The 24,463-nt window shown below is 37.2% G+C and overlaps 1 protein-coding gene across 3 annotated transcripts in view; it reads left to right on the forward strand.

Annotated features, from left to right (window-relative positions):
• Nucleotides 1–24,463, forward strand: part of CNTN1 (contactin 1) — a 404,810-nt gene that overhangs the window by 262,713 nt on the left and 117,634 nt on the right. For all 3 annotated transcript variants that reach the window (XM_006055954.4, XM_006055956.4, XM_006055955.4), the window contains exons 13-15: nt 95–222; nt 532–707; nt 23,499–23,619. In XM_006055954.4, the coding sequence (XP_006056016.1) occupies nt 95–222; nt 532–707; nt 23,499–23,619 (425 nt within the window). The remainder of the gene's footprint in view (nt 1–94; nt 223–531; nt 708–23,498; nt 23,620–24,463) is intronic.

The following is a 24,463-nucleotide window of genomic DNA, read 5'->3' on the forward strand; positions in this document are numbered from 1 at the left end:
TACAAAGATGTTAGTGTTTTTAAACTAATACATAGAATAATAGCATATTTCATTAAATTAATTTTGTGAAGTATGTATTTTTTTCATTTCATAGAATACTCATTTGGGAAGATGGCAGCTTGGAAATCAATAACATTACAAGGAGTGATGGAGGTGTCTATACATGCTTTGTGGAAAATAATAAAGGGAAGGCTAATAGCACTGGGACTCTTGTTATCACAGGTAAGAAAACATTTGATTAATTTTACATTTTTTTTAAAGTTTAACAATGCTTAGTTTCTAATGTGCCATAAGACATGTGATTCTGTACTAAGCTTATAAGACAATTCATGTATTGATGCTTCCACTTCAAAAGCCTTCTGGGCAAATCTCTTGCTTGATGAAACTGTTTCTGGAATTTGATTAGTAGACATCTTACTCCTTTGCCCAGGGAATTCAATTATATTGATTTTTATTTTGTAATATACCAGATAATATGGTGTCTCCTACTTTTTTGAAATGTGCTTTACTCCTCTATTTAAAAATATTTAGATCCCACACGAATTATATTGGCCCCGATTAATGCTGATATCACTGTTGGAGAAAATGCCACCATGCAGTGTGCCGCTTCCTTTGATCCTGCCCTGGATCTGACATTTGTTTGGTCCTTCAACGGTTATGTGATCGACTTTAACAAAGAGAACATTCATTACCAGCGGAATTTTATGGTACGTGTTTTATTTATGGCATGTCCTTATTTTCATCTTATTAACATTCTGATAACACCCATGTGTCTGCATTGGAATTCTTATTACTAAATCATATACTTGAGACTGAAAAACAGGCAATATTTTTTTCATGGGCCTCCTTAAATTAATCGTAGTATTGAACCTTTCTAAAAATGATTAGCCCTGAGGATTTTGGTAGTGAGCCACTAGGGAAGCCCAACAATACTGGAGTGGGTAGCCTATCCCTTCTTCAGTGGATCTTCCTGACCCAGGAATCGAATCATGGTCTCCTGCATTGCAGGTGACCAGCTGACTACTAGGAAAGCCCTCATTATGTCCATTTTCTCTTTATTGTAATACAATTTTATATTAATGTGCGCTCTACCTCACTATATCTATACTTTAGGTTCTAAGTGACTTCATTTCAAATGAAGTAAGAGCACAGAACTTATCCTTTCCTGTAATGATGATTTTAGGTCATTTATTTTTTTTGTTGTTGTTGGTAAGAAATAGACAAAATATATACATGGAAAGCTCAACATTCAGAAAACTAAGATCATGGCATCTGGTCCCATCAATTCATGGGAAATAGATGGGGAAACAGTGGAAACAGTGTCAGACTTTATTTTTTGGGGCTCCAAAATCACTGCAGATGGTGATTGCAGCCATGAAATTAAAAGACACTTACTCCTTGGAAGGAAAGTTATGACCAACCTAGACAGCATATTGAAAAGCAGAGACATTACTTTGCCAACAAAGGTTCATCTAGTCAAGGGTATGGTTTTTCCAGTGGTCATGTATGGATGTGAGAGTTGGACTGTGAAGAAAGCTGAGCACTGAAGAATTGATGCTTTTGAACTGTGGTGTTGGAAAACTCTTGAGAGTCCCTTGGACTACAAGGAGATTCAACCAGTCCATCCTAAAGGAGATCAGTCCTGGGTGTTCATTGGAAGGACTGATGCTGAAACTCCAGTACTTTGGCCACTTCATGCGAAGAGTTGACTCATTGGAAAAGACCCTGATTCTGGAGGGATTGGGGGCAGGAGGGGAAGGGGATGACAGAGGATGAGATGGCTGGATGGCATCACCAACTCGATGGACATGAGTTTGAGTAAACTCTGGGAGTTGGTGATAGACAGGGAGGCCTGGCGTGCTGTGATTCATGGGGTCGCAAAGAGTCGGACACAACTGAGCGACTGAACTGACTGATACATGGAAAGGTTTGGAGAAGTAGTTCATGTGATTTTTAAAGGTCTAAATGGCTGTATTTTAAGAATAGGAAGCATGGTGATGTCACTGTATAGAAATAAAGAAAACAAAGGAAAAGGAGGAGGGGGTAATGCAGGAATAACAACTTCTGTAGGAACACCCTTGGTTGCACTGATGAGTGAAGTCTCTCAGTCGTGTCCGACTCTTTGCGACCCTGTGGACTGTAGCCCCCCAGGCTCCTCCGTCCATGGGATTCTCCAGGCTTGAATACTGGAGTGGGTCGCCATTTCCTTCTCCATTGCACTGATAAGGTTCCTTAAATTATGATGAATTTAAAGTGCAAATTGATCACTGCTCCTGTCAGTCTGTTCTCTAGGAAGGCAATCGTTTAGGAGCCTAAAGATCTATCTAGACCATATGCTTAGTTAAGAAACTAACTTACTTCTTTTAGAAGTCAGTTATAATAAGTTTGAGTTAACTCAGTATAGTATTTAAGATTTTTCAAGTCCTATGAAATCTGAAGTTTGATACATGTGAAGTGAAGTGAACTCGCTCAGTCGTGTCTGACTCTTTGTGACCCTGTGGACTATAGCCCACCAGGCTCCTCTGTCCATGGGATTCTCCAGGCAAGAATACTGGAGTGGGTTGCCATTTCCTTCTCCAGGGGATCTTCCCAACCTAGGGATCGAACTCAAGTCTGCCACATGGCAGGCAGATGCTTTATTGTCTGAGCCACCAGGGAATCATAATATTATACTTTCAAATTGTCTGCTGCTGCTGCTAAGTCGCTTCAGTCCTGTCCAATTCAGTGCGACCCCATAGATGGCAGCTCACCAGCCTCTCTGTCCACAGGATTCTCTAGGCAAAAATACCGGAGTGGGTTGCCATTTCCTTCTACATTCAAATTGTCTAACTATCCTTAAAAAATTCATCTAGAACATCACACTTTAAAAAGCCAAAACAAGCATTCAGTCAGATTGAGACTGATTTTAATGGGCTGAAAAGACTTATTCTTAATTCTTTATTAGATAGATGCATAAAACAATTATCAACACAGTATCAATATTTATGCCTTCCATATGTCCGCTGTAATTCCAGTTTCTTTCTTTTTAATCTAACAGATCTAGGTACAACTGCGCATATACAGAGAATCTACTGTCTTTCAGTTTCTGAACCAAATTTACACTTTAAAACTAAACAACTGGGAATTTATGGAAGACAATTTTAACAGAACATGTGATACTTTTTCCTTATATGCCTATTTTGATGTGCTTAATCATAAGCATGACCAACATAAGTAAATTTGGTACCATTGTCTTTGATAATTTCTTCACATTATGTTTTGTTTTGCAAGAAAAGCAAATACCACTCAGTTTTCATTCATTTGAAGAAAAAAAAAGTAAACAAAATAGAGGTTTGTTGTTTTTTTTTTAAAGTAGACTTTGAATTTTAGTTACTTGGTGTTATATACTGAATAATGTCTAAAATGCAGCAAGTATAATTTATATAAGTACTTACTTTTAGCTGCAGTGGAGTCTATAAAAATGAATTGGCAGTTATAAATTGCCCAAATAAAGCTGAAACTTCAAATGCCGAGCCTCTATTTTCTTTAAAATGATAGTTTCTTTTTGTTGATTGATTCAAATAAACATTTCAAAAGAAAGAAATTAAAGGAGGAAGGAAGAAAGGAAGGAAGGGAGAAAAGGAGAGAGGAAGGAAAGAAGACAAAGAGAGAGAAGTTGGGGGAGGGGAGAGGAAAAAAAGAAAAAAGAAGCTCATGAAGAAATAACTGAAATCCTAATTAAGAAATTAATATTAAATTGGCTGATAATGATGTAAAAATTGGCTTAAACCTCAACATTCAGAAAACTAAGATCATGGAATCTGGTCCCATCATTTCATGGCAAATAGATGGATAAACAGTAGAAACAGTGGCAAACTTTATTCTTGGGAGGCTCCAAAATCACTGCAGATGGTTATTGCAGCCATGAAATTAAAAGATGTTTACTCCTTGGAAGAAAAGTTATGACCAACCTAGACAGCATATTAAAAAGCAGAGACATCACTTTGCCAACAAAGGTCCATCTAGTTAAGGCTATGGTTTTTCCATGAGTCATGTATGGATGTAAGAGTTGGACTTTTAGAAAGCTGAGCACCAAAGAATTGATAAATTTAAACTGTGGTGTTAGAGAAGACTTTTGAGAGTCCCGTGGCCTTCAAGGAGATCCAACCAGTCCGTCCTAAAGGAGATCAGTCCTGAGTGTTCATTGGAAGGACTGATGTTGAAGCTGAAACTCCAATACTTTGGCCACTTGATGCAAAGAGCTGACTCATTTGAAAATACCCTGATACTGGAAAAGATTGAAGGCGGGAGCAGAAGGGGACGACAGAGGATGAGATGGTTAAATGGCGCCACCAACTCAATAGACATGAGTTTGAGTAAACTCCAGGAATTGGTGATGGACAGGGAGACCTGGCGTGGTGCAGTCCATGGCGTCACAAAGAGTCAGACAAGACTGAGCAACTGAACTGAACTGAATGATGTAAAAGTCTTTGATCATCATTCATTCACTGTACTCCTTCCTTCTGGATGTTAACCACAGAGCTTCATGCTTTCCTCTCAGAGAAGCCAGAACAGACCCTAACTGCAGGCCAATGCTCTGGCCTAAGGGACTTAGTTTCAGCTTCATTTCACCAAATAAGGAGTATAATAATAATCAGTGGCAGAAATCATACTCACTGGCTAAATATACAACTTCAGTTCAGTTCAGTTCAGTTGCTCAGTCGTGTCCTCTTTGTGACCCCATGGACTGCAGCAGGCCAGGCCTCCTCCCTTCAGTTCAGTTCGTCGCTCAGTCCTGTCTGACTCTTGGCGACCCCATGAACTGTAGCACGCCAGACCTCCCTGACCATCACCAACTGCCAGAGTCCACCCAAACCCATGTCCATTGAATTGGTGAGCATATAGGGCACCTACTGACCTGCGGAGTTCATCCTTCAATGTCCTATCTTTTTGCCTTTTCATACTGTTCATAGGGTTCTCAAGGCAAGAGTACTGAAGTGGTCCATCACCAATTCCTAGAGTTTACAAACTGATGTCCATTGAGTCAATGATGCCATCCAACCTTCTCATCCTCTGTCGTCCCCTTCTCCTCCCACCTTCAGTCTTTCCCAGCATCAGGGTCTTTTCAAATGAGTCAGCTCTTCGAATCAGGTGGCCAAAGAATTGGAGTTTCAGCTTCAACATCAGTCCTTCCAGTGAACACCCAGGACTGATCTCTTTTAGGATGGACTGGTTGGATCTCCTTGCAGTCCAAGGGACTCTCAAAAGTCTTTTCCAACACCACAGTTGAAAATCATCAATTCTTTGGTGCTCAGCTTTCTAAAAGTCCAACTCTCACATCCATACATGATGTCTGGAAAAACCATAGCCTTAACTAGATGGACCTTTGTGGCAAAGTGATGTCTCTGCTTTTTAATATGCTATCTAGGTTGGTCATAACTTTTCTTCCAAGGAGTAAAAGCAAAGGCACATTTTTAGCACTTTGTAGATGGACAAGTCGGTTTAATTCTGTAAATAATTAAAAAAACCAGACAAGAAATGTATTTTAAAATAAATTGTTAAACTTAATTCAGTCTTTTGAACCTAAAAAAGACCTTTAACACTTTCCCTTGCATCTTCCTTCTCTTTCAAAGCAAATTTCAAAGTCACACTTCACTGCTAAATGTTTCTGATCCACCTTTTGTAAGATAGTCCTAATGCTAGCAAGTGCTTCTGAGGTTACGGATAGACCACTCTCAGAAGAAGAGGCTCTTCCAATCTAAAACTCAGTTAGTGAACACATAACAGTGATGGCAGGTACGGGGAAAGCAAATGTGAGGAGAGGATCACAGCCGCTTGCATTTGTCTATTATCCAAGTTGCACTATCAAATACATCACTATATAATGTTGAAGATTTTAAAATCATATTTTTATATTTTATTTAATTCTGGCAGCATTTTAATTATTAAATATCATGTATTCACTTAAAAGTATAGTATTGAACCCATACTATGGCAGAAACAGTGATACGCACTAGAGTAAGGAAAACACTGAATAAGACAACTGCAGGCACTATTGAGATCTATTTTGATGGGGCTTTTTCTGTAAGCCTACATCACTGGAAATGCCTTGAGGAGTAACAATGTAGTTTCCTTTACTTACAGAAATACCTGTTAGACTGTAACATTTTGAAGTGTATCCATATTCCATTGGAGGTCAAAGAAGCCCAACTAAAAGCATTGTGGACTGACTGACGTGACAACTGTAGGCTCAGCAAAAATTATTTTTTAAAGGCTATCATCAAGATTATGACTCAGACATTGGCATAACTAAGTAACTATGCAAGGACTCAGAACATGTGAAATTCCTAAAAAATTTATTGACAGAGAATTTTGCCTGTATTACATTACACATAATAAAAGAAAGCCCTTTATATTTTTTTGTAGAAAAAAAAGACAAACACAGGCACTGATCTAAAATCATAGCTACCCTATGAGTTTAAAATTAAAATATAAATTATTTGGAAAAAAATAACCTGGTAGTTATCGCAGTTAACAAACCTATCATCATCATCGTATTTAAATCATTTAAATTGCTAAAAATTAATAACAAACTCTAATTTATGAAGAATATAGACATCAAAATTTAAACTTTTAATTTAAGAATCTGTTTGTATTTTCTAGTTTGATTTCAATAATATATTATATTCAATAATCAAGCATTCTTGATTTTAGCTTGCTATCCTTGATCTTGCCACTATGTGGCAACCTTACATAAGGTTTCAAATTTCACACCATGGACTCTGGAACTTGAAGTTTTATGAAACTAAACAACTATATTTCCTTATATCTAAGATGTATGATTTAATCTTTTTCTTTATACTTCTTCCAATTATATTCATATAATTATCAGGGGAAAAGTAACTATATTTTTGAAGATGTGCATTTCCTTTAAGAATTTATAGTGACCTATAAAATTTAAATACATGAATAATATTACATTTATAATCTTGCTTTATGTAAGGCTTTTGAATTAGTTAATTTTAAAATGGAGCTATTAATTTTAAAGCTGTAAGTAAACAATACTGATTATAGAAAAAGACTTAAAGGTTAACTATATAATTTACCTGTCATGTTATTTATCCTGTCACTATTCAAATAAATATTCACCGAGTATTGTATGGCTATGTAATCAAGGTCAGTAAATGTTTCATTTGAACTTGAATTTATGAAATGATGTTAAGTATTCTTATATTTATACATATATATGAATTACAAATGTCGTAACTTTGGAACTTTGATACAATAAGCTTATAATTAGCTTATAATTTATCTGGCATTCTTTTATTCTGTTAAAATTGTATGGCAAATACATAAATTTTTCAAGTCCAAATATAAAATGATTTTTATTTTGATTTTCCAATCCTGTAGCTACTTCTCCTTTAGAGTAAATAAAAAAGCAGCATCATTTTACTTACTAATTTTTAACCCCGTTTGCTCTAGAAAAGACCTGAGACACTACCAAAAAAAATGTATTTATAACATATCATTTTTGCCTCTCCCATGGTGATACCTGATATGCAGATTTTTTTTTCAAGAACTTTTGACATCTACTTTGAGTCATTTTCTGTCAACTATTCGTCAATTTGCCCTGTCAGAGCCACTATCTAAGTTTAAGTTTCTTTAACTTTCTAATTCTGGTATTGCCACTGAAATGACTTAGCTCTTTTTCTAATTAAAAATAAAAGTTAAAATTATAATTCAAGTAGAAGATTTTACATACCTGTTTTGAATTCATAAATATCATATAAATTGTTCAGAGACTTTGCCACAACTGGAGCTCTGGGCTCAATTTTTTTCATTTCTTACTCTGTGACTCTGAGTCAGTCATTAAGCCTCTCTAAGTTTCATATTTCCCCCTTGGTAAAATTTTATTAGTAATTCACCTACTTCACTAGTTACTTCATTGGGTTTGCAACATGGGGTACGTCATAGTATTTTTGTGAGAATTCTATGAGAGAATGCCTATAAAGTGCCTGGCACAAGATCTGGCAAATGGTGGTTTATTACTAATACTTTTATAGTAGAGCAATCATTCTTCATTGAAAATTCCAGAAGATTTTGCCAGATAGTTTTGTCTGGTTACAGATCTCATTTTTCATGATTTATATTTTGCACTGCTTGCTGTACTGAATACCTAGCCTGAAACAAAAGATTCTAGGTATTTCCTTGCTGAGGACAATGGAGGGGTGATAAATAGTCAACAGTTTATTGAGTTTGGCAAGCATTGGGCCTAATGTTTTTCTTGTATTTCTCAGTCGATCTTCATAGTAGTTCTCTATGGAGCATATATTACTGTGATTGTCTCAATTTCCAAGATGAGGAAACAGCATTTGAAAGGTTAAGTAGCTTATCCAAAGTCATATAACTTACTGGTGGTAGAGGATTTGAAACCAAGATGGTTTGATTGCAGACCCTGTGGTCCTCACCACTTCAGTTTCCAATCCGTTGGCTGGTACTCATGTCTATATCTATTTAAATAATCTCCCTCCCATTATTTGCAACACTATTAGACAGCAGTTGAACAGCAGTTCTACTCCTAACTTTTTCTATATCTTATTTAATGAACTTATAAAAATTTCACTCACTTTCAGTTGTTCTGGGTCTTTGATGTGTGCAGGCCTCCTCTAGTTCAGGTGGTGGGGTGGTGGGGCTACTCTTCCTTGTGATGCACGCACTTCTCATTGCAGTGGCTTCTCTAGTTGTGAAGCACAGGACTTAGGCATAGGGACTTCAGTAGCTGTGGCTTGGGGGCTCTAGAGCATGTGCTCAGTAACTGTTTATTTGCCCCATGGCATAATGGAATCTTCCCAGACCAGGATCAAACACATGTCCCCTGCATTGGCAGGCAGATTCTTATCCACTGTAATAACAGGGAAGTCTTAAAGAAATTTTTATGTTCACTCAAAATTATCCAAATTGCTTTATTCTCCCTACACTTTTAGCAAAATTTGGACATAGTAAGTCAAGTCTACACAGTTTCAGGCAGTTCTTAATGATCTCCTTTAGCAAGATAGGTTATATGTGTATTTGCAGGTATGCGGCAACACATTTGTTCTGACTGCCTAGACAACATTCAAAAAAGGCTAAAAGAAAATACTAATTCTATTGAAAAATGTGTTTAAATTTGAAACACGTATATCTCATACTAGAAAGTATTATGAATTTGAACTGATATTTTGCTTCTGTGTGTGTGAAAAGAAAGTAACAATAATAAAAAGGAAGTCATTATTTTTCTTTTAATTTCATTGGTTCTCTGTCATTGTCAAGCAAGAAGGTAATCATTGTCCAGAGTAATGAGGCAACAGATATCTGTGGAAAAAGAGCATTAGGCCACGATCCAGGCAAATAAATCAAATTAGACCTGAAGAAATAGAGCAGAAGACCGAGCAGGCTCAGTGAGATGATGTGAGCTCTAAAATGATGGTTCTAAACCAGGAACAGTTTTTCTTCCCAGGGAAATTTAGTCATATTTGAGGACATTTTTGGTTGTCACAGCTGAGGGGAGGTGGTGTATTATTGGTGTCTAGCACAGGTGCAGCTAAACGTCCCAGAATGATGAGGACCATCCACAACAGAAAATTATCTCGACCAGACTGTCCATCGGGTCAAAGTTGAGAAATGCTGTTCTCAAGGGAGATTAAAAAAAAAAAAAAGACAATAAAAGGACTGAAAAGTCTTAAGCATGGTATGTTGGAAACAAGGAGAAGTTATATTATTTTGAACAGATGACAGTGCTGAAGACAAAGGAATGATAAGATATATAAAGATACATGAATCATTTTTCAAAATAGACTGAATGTATTTTGTGAATTTAAGACTGAAATTCTGATGAATGGTGGCAGAAAGAACTATGTAAAAATTCCCTGGACTTGGTTCTATGACCTACAAACAACTCAAAGTGTCAGTTACCTCTGGCCAAACTGTTTCTCTACTAACATTAATTAATTGGAAAAGAGAATTCTATCATACCTCATCCTGTATGAATTTTCTCAAACTCCTTTTCACTACGCTAAAAAGCCTACTTATACCACATTTTCCATTTTGCCATTTTCCCCCAGTAAACATAGAGGGAGGTAGGTTCCTATGCTCACTAGATGTATCTATACTTAGACTGGCTTTTTCTGTATCATCACACTTCCAGGGTAGAGATCATGCCAACTACAGTTATTCTCTAACAGACAGTTCCACAGTCTAGTCTTCAGGAAGCATTTGTTGAAGATCATGCTCAGTTCAGTTCATTCGCTCAGTAGTGTCCAACTCTTTGCAACCCCTAGGACTCCAGTACTCTTGCCTGGAAAATCCCATGGACGGAGGAGCCTGGTGGGCTGCAGTCCATGGGGTCACTAAGAGTCGGACATGACTGAGAGACTTCACTTTCACTTTTCTCTTTCATGCATTGGAGAAGGAAATGGCAACCCACTCCAGTATTCTTGCCTGGAGAATCCCAGGGACAGGGGAGCCTGGTGGGCTGCCGTCTGTAGGGTTGCACAGAGTTGGACACGACTGAAGTGACTTAGCATAGGACTGCAGCACGCCTGGTCCCTGTCCATCACCAACTCCCAGAAGTTAATCTCATGTCCATTGAGTTGATGATGCCATCCAACCATCTCATCCTCTGTTGTCCCCTTCTCCTCCTGCTTTCAATCTTTCCCAGTATCAGGGACTTTTCTAATGAGTCATTTCTTCACATCAGGTGGCCAAAGTATTGGAGCTTCAGCTTCAGCATCAGTCCTTCCAATAAGTATTCAGGACTGATTTCCTTTAGGATTGACTGGTTTGATTTCCTTGCAGTCCAAAGGACTCTCAAGAGTCTTCTCTAACACCACAGTTTAAAAGCATCAATTCTTTGGGCACTCAGCTTTCTCATATCCATACATAACTACTGGAAAAACCACAGCTCTGACTAGACCGACCTTTGTTGGCAAAGTAATAAATAGAACCAAGTATATATGGCTGCAAGTCTTTATTCTTCAGAAATGCATTGGCTTGGAAAAAATTCCAAAAATTCATGCAAAATTAAAGTCTCATTGTTTTACGTAAAACTCCTTGCACACTTAACAATCACTGGAGTAATTATTCTGGTTCTTTATGCTTGCAAAATATAGTGTGTATATAGAAATACATATATAAAATAGAAGGGAAAATAAGCATAAACTTTTGGTGTCTGAGGAATTTTATTTTATAATTTCATGTTGTTGACTTTGATGTTTTATTTATTATATCACACTAGAAATATACTATTTTGTGATTAGCTATCATATTCCCCCAAAATAGAACTTTTTTTAAAATCTAGTTTTTAAAAACAGAACATTATCTAAAGATCTAGAATTCTGTTGTGGTTTTGCCCTTGACAAATTATATGACCTTCAGCAAAGCAGTCACTCTGAGCCTCAGGCTTCTCATCTGTCATATGAGGAAGTTGGGCCACAGCAGAAATTTTGAAAAAGAGCAACAGAAGGCTTTTAGCAGCAGAATTCTTTTCCCAAAGAAAAGTTAAATTTAAATTGGAACTCAAAAAACATCCAAGGTGAAGTTAAAATTACTCTGACTGAAGAAATTGTATGCATAATTTCTGAGAATCTGTTTGTGAGGATTTCACAGTTGAAGGAGCCCAAAGACCTAACTGTAGGGTCTCTCACATCTTCCTATCCCTAAACACATCTTGTTCTGATCCCTTCTTTCTACCAAGCAATCCATGAAGGTTTTAGAACTCTAAGGCTAATGGAAATCAATTCAAAAACTATACAAATTAAGCGATGTTCCAGGTTTTCTTTCAACGCTAAAATATGGGTGCTAAACCTAAGGCTTTCATGGTTTTGGCCATCATTTAAAATGCTTAGTAGACATTTCCTTCCTTGTGAATTTTAATTTAAAATGATCCAATTGATCAAAATTGAACACGTAAGCCATCAGAATAGCCAAATTTAGGGATAGTCAATGTTCTATTGATCCTATAAGTACTGGGCAACATCTTAGTAGTTGTCCTACATGATTCCCCAATATATTTAAGTGTGTTTATTTGTTATGACAATACTCATTTTCTTAAATTTTTTGTAAGCCCTATCTTTTCAAGTTTTTTTTTAACATTCAAGCAAATTTAGCGCTGATATATTACTTAAAATAACACTAACTTGAATATGTTAATTATGCCATGTGTGAAAATGATTTTGTGATTAAGATAATGGCCTTAGTTTTTGGAGATTCAATTTAATGTTTTAAGAAATGAATTATAGTATCAGTAATTTATTTTTTAAGGGTTCAACACTAGATAGACACATAACTTGATACATAGATAAAAGCAAATATGGCAAGAAATTTGTAATTGTTGAATCTAATTGGTTAGTATATGGGTGGCCATTGTACTATACTATTTTCTTATGCTTGAGTGTTTAGGTTAAAATTTAAATAGAAAAGAAAATAATTATATGTTGTATTTTTCCTGTTGTGAGCAAACATCCACTTTTACCTACTAAACTGTGAACCTAAATTCAAATGTTTGATCCATGAAGTACTGCTTTGGCAGCAGCTTAACTTGGTGATCAGATCAGATCAGATCAGTTGCTTAGTCGTGTCCAACTTTGTGACCCCATGAATCGCAGCACGCCAGGCCTCCCTGTCCATCACCAACTCCCAGAGTTCACTGAGAATCACATCCATCAAGTCAGTGATGCCATCCAGCAATCTCATCCTCTGTCATCCCCTTCTCCTCCTGCCCCCAATCCCTCCCAGCATCAGAGTCTTTTCCAATGAGTCAACTCTTCGCATGAGGCGGCCAAAATACTGGAATTTCAGCTTTAGCATCCTTCCTTCCAAAGAAATGCCAGGGCTGATCTCCTTCAGAATGGACTGGTTGGATCTCCTTGCAGTCCAAGGGACTCTCAAGAGTCTTTTCCAACACCACAGTTCAAAAGCATCAATTCTTCACTGCTCAGCCTTCTTCACAGTCCAACTCTCACATCCATACATGACCACAGGAAAAACCATAGCCTTGACTAGACGAACCTTTGTTGGCAAAGTAATCTCTCTGCTTTTGAATATGCTATCTAGGTTGGTCATAACCTTCCTTCCAAGGAGTAAGTGTCTTTTAATTTCATGGCTGCAGTCACCATCTGCAGTGATTTTGGAGCCCAGAAAAATGAAGTCTGACACTGTTTCCACTGTTTCCCCATCTATTTCCCATGAAGTGATGGGACCGGATGCCATGAACTTCATTTTCTGAATGTTGAGCTTTAAGCCAACTTTTTCACTCTCCACTTTCACTTTCATCAAGAGGCTTTTTAGTTCCTCTTCACTTTCTGCCATAAGGGTGGTGTCATCTGTATATCTGAGGTTATTGATACTTCTCCCGGCAATCTTGATTCCAGCTTGTGCTTCTTCCAGTCCAGTGTTTCTCATGATGTACTCTGCATATAAGTTAAATAAACAAGGTGACAATATACAGCCTTGACAAACTCCTTTTCCTATTTTGAACCAGTCTGTTGTTCCATGTCCAGTTCTAACTGTTGCTTCCTGACCTGCATACAAATTTCTCAAGAGGCAGATCAGGTGGTCTGGTATTCCCATCCCTTTCAGAATTTTCCACAGTTAATTGTGATCCACACAGTCAAAGGCTTTGGCATAGTCAATAAAGCAGAAATAGATGTTTTTCTGGAACTCTCTTGCTTTTTCCATGATCCAGCGGATGCTGGCAATTTGATCTCTGGTTCCTCTGCCTTTTCTAAAACCAGCTTGAACATCAGGAATTTCACAGTTCACATATTGCTGAAGCCTGGCTTTGAGAATTTTGAGCATTACTTTACTAGCGTGTGAGATGAGTGCAATTGTGCAGTAGTTTGAGCATTCTTTGGCATTGCCTTTCTTTGGGATTGGAATGAAAACTGACCTTTTCCAGTCCTGTGGCCACTGCTGAGTTTTCCAAATTTGCTGGCACATTGAGTGCAGCACTTTCACAGCACCATCTTTCAGGATTTGCAATAGCTCAACTGGAATTCCATCACCTCCACTAGCTTTGTTCGTAGTGATGCTTTCTAAGGCCCACTTGACTTCACATTCCAGGATGTCTGGCTGTAGGTCAGTGATCACACCATCATGAGTATCTCAGTCATGAAGATCTTTTTTGTACAGTTCTTCTGTGTATTCTTGCCACCTCTTCTTAATATCTTCTGCTTCTGTTAGGTCCATACCATTTCTGTCCTTTATCGAGCCCATCTTTGCATGAAATGTTCCTTTGGTATCTCTGATTTTCTTGAAGAGATCTCTAGTCTTTCCCATTCTGTTGTTTTCCTCTATTTCTTTGCATTGATCGCTGAAGAAGGCTTTCTTATCTCTTCTTGCTATTCTTTGGAACTCTGCATTCACATGTTTATATCTTTCCTTTTCTCCTTTGCTTTTCTCTTCTCTTCTTTTCACAGCTATTTGTAAGGCCTCCCCAGACAGCCATTTTGCTTTTTTGCGTTTCTTTTCTATGGGAATGGTCTTGATCCCTGTCTCCTGTACAATGTCACGAACCTCAGTCCATAGTTCATCAGGCACTCTATCTATCAGATCTAGGCCCTTAAATCTATTTCTCACTTCCACTGTATAATCATAAGGGATTTGACTTAGGTCATACCTGAATGGTCTAGTGGTCTTCCCTACTTTCTTCAATTTAAGTCTGAATTTGGCAATAAGGAGTTCATGGTCTGAGCCACAGTCAGCTCCTGGTCTTGTTTTTGCTGACTGTATAGTGCTTCTCCATCTCTGGCTGCAAAGAATATAATCAATATGATTTCTGTGTTGACTATCTGGTGATGTCCATGTATAGAGTCTTCTCTTGTGTTGTTGGAAGAGGGTGTTTGTTATGACCAGTGCATTTTCTTGGCAAACTCTATTAGTCTTTGCCCTGCTTCATTCTGTATTCCAAGGCCAAATTTGCCTGTTACTCCAGGTGTTTCTTGAATTCCTACTTTTGCATTCCAGTCCCCTATAATGAAAAGGACATCTTTTTGGGTGTTAGTTCTAAAAGGTCTTGTAGGTCTTCATAGAACTGTTCAACTTCAGCTTCTTCAGCGTTACTGGTTGGGGCATAGACTTGGATTACTGTGATATTGAATGGTTTGCCTTGGAAACGAACAGAGATCATTCTGTCATTTTTGAGATTGTATACAAGTACTGCACTTCGGACTCTTGTTGACCATGATGGCCACTCCATTTCTTCTGAGGGATTCCTGCCCGCAGTAGTAGATATAATGGTCATCTGAGTTAAATTCACCCATTCCAGTCCATTTCAGTTTGCTGATTCCTAGAATGTGGATATTCACTCTTGCCATTTCTTGTTTGACCACTTCCAATTTGCCTTGATTCATGGACCTGACATTCCAGGTTTAACTTGGTGAAAATAGGTTAATTATTGAGCCTTCTTTGTTGTTGTTGTTCTTGTCTGGTCATTAAGTTGTGTCCAAATCTTTTGTGACTCCACGGACTGTAGCCCGCCAGGGCTACATTCCCTGTACATGGGATTTTCCAGGCAAGAATACTGGAATAGGTTGCCATTTCCTTCTCCAGGGGATCTTCCCAACCCAGGGAATGAACTTGGGTCTTCTGCTCAGCAGGCGGATTCTTTACCACTGAGCCACCTGGGAAGCCTTCTACCAGTAGCTTAAATTAAAATCTCATATTCCTTATCCATAAAATAGAAAGATTAACTATATCTCCCTGAACATTATACAAAAAATAAGAAAATATATTTAAAGTAGCAAGCACATTGCCAAGCATCTAGCGTAGTGTGTGTGTGCTCAGTGATGTCTGACTCTTTGTGACCCTATAGACTGTAGACCTCTGGGCTCCTCTGTCCATGGGAGTCTCCAGGCAAGGATAGTGGAGTGGGTTGTCCTTTCCTCCTCCAGGGGAACTTCCTGGCCTGCGGAATGAACCCGAGTTTCCTGCATCTCCTGCATTGGCAGGCAGATTCTTTACCACTAAGCCAAGCATCTAAAGAGCCTTTAATAAATAAGTTAGATCAAATATTAATAGTTCACAGTGGCAATAGCAATGGCAGTAGCAATAGTAGAAGTTGTACTAGCATTCTTAATAGAGGTATTAATAGCAGCAGAAGTAGTATCCTATTCACAGCAACAGTGGTAGCAGTAGTCGCGGTTGTAGTAACAGTAGTGTTGTGTCCTCATCTCTAAAATAAAGTTAAGAATAGTACCTCTCTCCCAGGGTGGTGGTTGTAAATGAATTTTCACATGCAAAGTATTTGTATTAGCCTCTGGCACCTATAAAACCCTTACTAAATATTTGTTGTGTTGATGATGGTGATGTTAAAGTTTGCAGTTGCAGCAGATGAATTTGCAACAGTTATCCTTTCTTTAACTTAGCAAGCCAAAAGTAAAAGAGAAAAATATTTTTCATAGATATAGCATGTTTCATACATATTTATTAATTTTCCTTATAGGTTTCTAAAATATTCTCTTTAAAGGCTCTGCTTTTGTCCAACCTTCTATATTTGTCTCTTCATTCTGAACTTCAATGTAACAAAATAGATATTTCTGTAGAGACATTATGAGTTCTAAGCCTTATTCAGACCTTGTATATACATACTATTTAGCATATTTCTTTGTTCATTATGGTTAATTGAATTTGTTAATACAATTTAGTAATTCAGATTCATTTATACTACAGGAATGATTTTTCAAAGTTAGTTCATGGGAGAGGGGGAAGGAAGGAATGGGCATTTATATTTTGGAAGTCTTTTGACTTAAACTTGGGAAATTTCTCAGTGGTAAACCACATATACACTTTGGAACATCCCTGAGCTGTGCTATCACAATTTCCAGTATGTGATTCAACCCTCCTCATATGAAGGGAAGCATTTTGTAATTCAGCCAAGCAGCGGTTTGTAGTGAAAATATAGAGAGCATTCGTATCTAATTTGTGGCTAGAATGTGCTGAGATCCATGATCTTTACTTGCTTTGTAAGCGTTCTGTCAACCACTGAGAACCTCAACTTCTGAGGTATGGAAAGCGCTAGCATCATTTATAAATGCTTCAGCAAAGCTTTTGTACATACACAACTCGATTGGAAGTGATATAGTACATTTTTTCTTTGCTTTCCTTTTGAGGTGTTTCAACACCACACCTTCACCAAAAATAGACCAAATGAGAATAAATGTTAAAGTACCTTATTATTGTTTTATGTGAGTAAACCTATCATTAGCTGCTGATGCCACTGCTGCTAAGTTGCTTCAGTCCTCTCTGACTCTGTGCGACCTCATAGATGGCAACCCACCAGGCTCCCCCGCCCCTGGGATTCTCCAGGCAAGAACACTGGAGTGGGTTGTCATTTCCTTCTCCAACGCATGAAAGTGAAAAGTGAAAGGGAAGTCACTCAGTCGTGTCCGACTCTTAGCAACCCCATGGACTGCAGCCTACCAGGCTCCTCCGTCCATGGGGATTTTCCAGGCAAGAGTACTGGAGTGGGGTTCCATTGCCTTCTCCGTATCATTAGCTACCTAAGTCCTAATGTTGAAAACAGGGCTGACATTTAAATGTGCTTAGCATTAAACTTTTAGAATAGTTTAATTAAAGTTTTTAAGGAGTTAATTCTGAAGATTCAGTAAGTATAACTTTAATATGATAAGACATAAAATAGTTTGTGTTTTTCATTGCATGTCAAAAGTATAAAAAAATATGACCACATTATTCCTCTCAGAATTAAGTAAGTGAATATAAAGGAGCAATATGCTTCAAACTGAGATTTGGGGAGGAATTATAGCAATTTCATTAAAAGAAGATTATTAGGTATATAGCATTCAAGTATTTTACAAAGGGTAGTTATGGTTCCACAATTTTTTAAAATTATTTTTGCCCTCTTTTTTTATTATAAGGTTGAATTTTTAAAAAATTAATTTCTGAAGTGTTTTATTTTTAATTCCAATCTAATCACATAGCTCATTGAAATAGCCAGAGTTTAACAACAGGATTATCTTTCATTAGATACATGAAGCAACCAAAGTAGTGAGTTCACATAATAAAAGCGTATAATAGAGCTAAGTGCTTTTCACTTCATGCAAACATTATTCTTTCTCAAATATAGCTATTATCTTGTGTCATAATAGTGTTAAACTGTTTTATTTAATATCTTTTCATTACTGAATATTTAGTGTAAAAATTCAGTCTATTAAGGATGTAAAAGTACATCAGTCTGTTTTATAAATATATAGTGATTGATTATTTTTATTTTACTATAGTTACTTTACATTATTTTTTCTCACTAGAATTTTCTTGAAAAATATGTGCCAGTTAGCTTCTATGATGGCTCAAGAAAAACTCTTCTATTATTACCTTCCCCATATACACAATTTTACTCTGTATTTACTTCAAATATTTTTAAAAAGAGTTATAAATAATAAAATAATATTTATTTACTTCCTCTCTTAGATGAATTCTACTTAGTAGGAATATGAGGAGTTGGTTATGAGGAATTGGCCAACTACAAAGTTAGGCAAGTTCCCAAGACAATCTTCAGTTCTGAAACCAACTACAAGTTCCAAGAGTTGCCAAAACCACCCTCAGCTTTGATTTTCTAGAAGTCCCTGAAAGCTATTATGCTTATGATTATAATTTATTACCCAAATGCTGCTGCTACTGTTTAGTCACTAAGTTGTGTCCGACTCTTTGCTACCCTGTGGAATAACATGCAGATTAAAATCAGCCAAGGGAAGAAGTGCATGGGGTGGAGTCCAGAAGATGTACCAAACACAGAGCTTCCATTGTTCTCTCCCCTTGGAGTCAAGATGTGTTACTGTATCACTTTGGTGTGTGGCAGTATGCACAGAGTATTGCCAACCAGGGAGTCTTTCTTGAGCTTTGATGTCCAGAGATTTAGTTGGGGCTTAATCATATCGGCATTGATGGATTGCCCAAATATAATAGTTAATCTCAATCTCTAGGTTGATGGTTACTATATGACTCAAAGCTGCTACTTGGAGAAGGAAATGGCAACCCATTCCAGTGCTCTTGCCTGGAAAAATCCCATGGACAGAGGAGCCTGGTAGGCTGCAGTCCGTGGAGTTGCTAAGAGTTGGACACCACTGAGCGACTTCACTTTCACTTTTCTCTTTCATGCATTGGAGAAGGAAATGGCAACCCACTCCAGTGATCTTGCCTGGAGAATCCCAGAGACAGGGGACCCTGGTGGGCTGCCATCTATAGGGTTGCACAGAGTTGGACATGACTGAAGCGACTTAGCAGCAGCAGCAGCAGCAAAGCTGCTACTAGAAGTCACAATATTCATCTTTTGGGCTTGGCCATTCCCTACTCTAAAACTACACAGTTGCAGCTAATGGCCACCCTAAATCACATGATTAGAATTGTTTAGTATGACCCAAGATAACCAGGCAAAGAAAGATACTAAAGATTACCTTCCAGAAGCTGAGGGAAAGGCAAACCTTTCTTTGTAAATTTGTGATTTGCATTACAAATTTGGAAACTGTAAAGGCTTAATTTTTTTTTTTTGGTAGGCTTAATTCTTTACAACAGTTATTGTTGTTGTTGTCTAATTGTTAAGTTGAGTCTGACTCTTTAGACCCCATGTACTAAAGCCTGCAAGGCTCCTCTGTCCACCAGATTTTCCAGGCAAGAATAATGGAATGGGTTGCCATTTCCTTCTCCAGGGGATCTTCCAAACTCAGGAATTGAACCCATGTGTCCTACAATATAGGCAAATTCTTTACCACTGTGCCACCAGGGAAGCCCCTACCCAGGCTACACAGTTATGGGTGGTTGTAAAACTTAGAGGTGTCCATTTTCTTATATGTCAACTGCATTCTTTCCTCTATAAATTTACATATTATTCCTAAAATGTTTATATTTACTCATGAAATTAGTTTACAAATAATTTGAAATATAATATTAATTGACAGTTGATCTCATGAATATGGACAGCAACAGTTGTTCTTAATTCAGCTATTTTATCTTATAATATGATCATTATCTTACCTGAAAAATCACAAGAAATTACTAAAAGAATTTATTAAAAACATTGTAGATAATAATTCTTTTAATTCATTTATGCCATATTTATTGGCTGAATTCCTCTTGTATGTCAGATATCACAATATGTAATTTGTATATAATAATAAATAAGTGCTAAATTCTTTCTCAAAGAATTACAATCTAGTAGAAGAAATTAAAAGCTAGACAATTAGAGTAGAAAGGAATAGTTACAATGAAAATATACAAGGGACAACTCCGTAACTGGGACTTTGGATTCCAGAGGAGAAAGGAGAAGCTAACAACTTGAAGCTAACCAAGTGATAGAAGTGGGAAATGAGAGAATCCAGGCAATGGAAACGATATGTAAACAAAGGTCTGCAGAAAAGAGAACACATAGTTAAGTGTGAGTTACTGGGGTACAGGAAGTGGGAAAGGAAGTAGCAAGAATGTGTTTCATCCTGACACCAAAATAAGTCTCATCATGTGCTTACAAAATGCTGCCATTGTGATAGACTATATGAATTTGCTATCCTAATTCTGCTTGTAGCTAAAAAGTAAGTACATGTTATCTCAAGCTCTGATGTCAGAAGTCTTAATAAGCATGTCGACTTGTCCATTCAGATGATATACTTTTGGTCTTATGTTCCTGGCACTGCTGTGCTGGTCCTAGAGATACAGCACATACAGCTGTTTGTGAGTAACACAGGGATACAAAGCTGAATAAAATAGGGAAGGTTTTTCTTTCAGGGAAACCAACTTTAATCATATAATTGTATAAATATTTTACTGAAATGAAATATATAATTTCACATTAAGTAAATTGTGCTATGGCAAAACATAACAACAGAAAGTAGAAAGATTGCCTTAGGGAAATGACTTGAACTGATTCTGGTCAGGGACAGTAAATGTTATTTCGGTGAAGGTGGGGAGAGGGTAGGATATAAGGGGACCAAATCCAGGAGAGGAAACACTTTGGAGAACAAGAGATAAGAGATAACAAGATACATTAAGCCTTAAAAAGGGAATGTTCTGGAAAGCAGAGTGTAAGTGAAATGGTGGCACTTGGTGAGCTGGAATATTGGACGGAATTTAGAGAATGGATCCAGGTTGACCATCATACCACTTACAGCTTTTATTCCAAGAAGGGGAATATTTTTAAAGGTTTTTGTTTGTTTGTATAGAAAGGGATGATTTGATCATATTTGCATTTTTAAAAGGTCACTGTGGGTGCCAAATGGAGAAGAGAATAAATAGGACCGGGGTGGAGGTCATGACCAAATAGGATATAGTAGTTCAGTGACCCACTCCAGTGTTCTTGCCTGGAGAATCCCAAGTACGGGGGAGGCTGGCGGGCTTCTGTCTATGGGGTCACACAGAGTTGGACACGACTGAAGCGACTTAGCAGCAGCAGTTCAGTGACAGATCTTGGTAGCTTGGACAAAGACAGAGGAATGGTGATGAAGAGAAAGGGATAAATTCAATAATTCATATGATGGAATTGAAACTGAAGAAGAGAAAGGGTTGAGAGTTTTCTCAAAATTTCTGGAAAATGTGCTGTCACAGATGACAAGAAAAGTTGAGTTTTGGGGGACAGAAGGTCAAATGCTATCAGAAATCATGCAAAATGAGTTTAAGAAGCAGGAACCAGCTTGAAACAGATGGAGGAGTAAGGTAAATAAATGGCAAAAGCTGAAAACAGAAAGTCAGGTTTTGATAATTAGGTATGGTCAGGATGCAAGCAATCATACAAGAATTAAGTAGCTTAAAATAAGGAAAGAAGAATAGTTGATTGTTTCTAGAGGAAACAAGAAAGAGCAGTCAGAGGTAAGATATGGAACTGGGAACAAATGCCAACAAGATGGCAGGGAACTGGGAGAAGTAAAGGTCACTGAGAAATCCTCAATAAAAGTATGACCTCTAGTACTTTTAAGAATAGAAATATGTATTGGATGATAATTTCTCTACTTTGTGGGATACAACCAATTCCTTGAACTTCAACTCTCCTGTAAACCTACTTTACTATGGGAAGCATTGTGTTAGTAGGTTTCAAGGCAAAATAGAGAAAGGGCTGGTCTGAGGCTCCTTAGTATGGCAAAAAAAATAAATGGACAAGAGAACAGAGGGAAAGAAACCCCCTACCTTAGGAATGCACAGAAATCTTGAAATCTGAATTTTTACCCAATTTAGACCTCAAGGGGCAGGAGGATCTACAACTAACATGAAATTGTATTATCTGTAGCTGTGTTTTTACTGAAACTGGCTAAGAGCAAGGAATAAGGTGTGTGGCCACTGACCAGATATTTATATGAAGATAGCAGTATTCTGTTACAATCAATTGAATCAATCTGTTCCGATTATAACTAAATTCTTAATTAATCTTATTAATCAAGCAAGGATTGCAACCCAAATACTTTCTAAGACCAGCAGGAAATTTAATATGTAAAGGGCCCACTGGCAGAACCAATGGTGAAGCAGAGCATTCATTTTACATACAGTCATTAAATAATCAGAATTTAAAATTTGCAAGTATGTCATATAAAAGAAACAGTGCCTTCATGAAAAACTGACTTAACCATTAGTTTTTCATCCTTTTATCTATCTGGATATCTATGATCGCAATAGTAAATCAATATTTTTGATTCGCTGGAAAACGAAATGTCTGTTTAAAAATTGAATTTTCCTTATTTGTCTTTTAAGAGGGTATTTGGAGATAATGAGTATGAACTATGTTATGCTCCTCCTAACCAAACAAACAAAGTAACTATAGTTAAATTACTTGGATGCTCTAACTTTTGTCTTTAATAAAATGTACAAATTAGGACTCATCTCATAGAACTGTCCACAGAAGAGAATGGAATGAGAAAAGCTGTACAGAGGAGACTTTTGATAAATATTAGCTATTTTTAGAAATTGCATTGAAATGGTACCTTGCCATTCACAAGCAAAATTCCTTTAAGCCTTTTTCAAAAAATATGTGTTAAACACTATTCTAAGCAATGGGCGTAGAGCAGTGAATGAGACAAAAATCCTTCCCCACATGGAGCTTATATTTTGGCCCAAATGGAACATGTTAGTAGAATTGTCCATTTTAACATTTTCTACACACTTTGATTATCATTGTAAAATGAACTGTGACACATCTGGAAATTAATAACTCTTCATAGCCAAAGAGCATGTATGTATCCTCATTGATATTCAACATCAATATCAAGTTTCATCCTGTGGGTTTTCTCAAAAGGACCTCTGCTTATAAGAATAATGGGATGCTAAAGACATTAGAGCTAAAATGGACCTTAAGTAATTCGCTCTATTTTTCACTTCAGATACTGAAGACCAGAAGTTTAAGTAACATAAGAACACACTGTCAGTACATCCAAAAGAGATGCCTTTTAATGAAAATGATTTCATTTTGTTAGGGGAAAATGTATCTCTCATATCCTAAATACCACTTAATTGGTGAAAAAGTTACTGATTTGAATGACTGCTGTTTTTGCTGACAGCTGGATTCCAATGGGGAGCTGCTCATCCGAAATGCCCAGTTGAAACACGCTGGGAGGTACACGTGCACGGCTCAGACAATTGTAGACAATTCTTCAGCCTCTGCTGACCTTGTTGTGCGAGGTAAGAGTTTCGACATTTTAGAATCATAAAACCAAAGCTATTTGACTTGCATAAATATGTATAATTTTCTGGTAACTCTGGTACGAATTCTTATATATTTAGAATCTCGATCTTTGAGAACAGCTCTTCACCCATGCCTAAGACTGATTTATGCCAGACAAGTAGTAAACAAAACTGATTTTGTTTGTTTTACTAACTACATATCTTCTAGAAACTTATACCACATACCTCCTACTAAATGTTTGTGCTTTTAAACCTAGTACTTACCAGAAGTTCTCAGTTTCTGCTAATACTTCTCATGTTTGAACAGCATGTTTCCTTTTTTAATCTTTTATGGAAAAAAAAAATATACTGATGATGTTTATTATAACCTCAATTGTTTTTTTTAATTAATTAATTTATTTTAATTGGAGGCCAATTACTTTACAATATTGTAGTGGTTTTTGCCATCCATTGACATGAATCAGCCATGGGTATAAATGTGTCCCCCCTCCTGAACCCTCTTCCCACCTGCCTCCCCATCCCATCCTCAGGGTCATCCCAGTGCACCATCCCTGAGCACCCTGTCTCATGCATTGAACCTGGGCTGTTTCACATATGATAATATACATGTTTCAATGCTATTCTGTCAAATCATCCCACCCTTGCCTTCTCCCACAGAGTCCAAAAGACTGTTCTTTACATCTGTGACTCTTTTGCTGTCTCGCATATAGGGTCATCGTTACCATCTTTCTAAATTCCATCTATATGCATTAGTATACTATATTGGTGTTTTTCTTCTGACTTACTTCACTCTGTATAATATATAACCTCAATTGTTAATACATTTGCCACTATCATCTTA

This window comes from Bubalus bubalis, chromosome 4, assembly GCF_019923935.1.
Source record: "Bubalus bubalis isolate 160015118507 breed Murrah chromosome 4, NDDB_SH_1, whole genome shotgun sequence".
Lineage (NCBI taxonomy): Eukaryota > Metazoa > Chordata > Mammalia > Artiodactyla > Bovidae > Bubalus > Bubalus bubalis.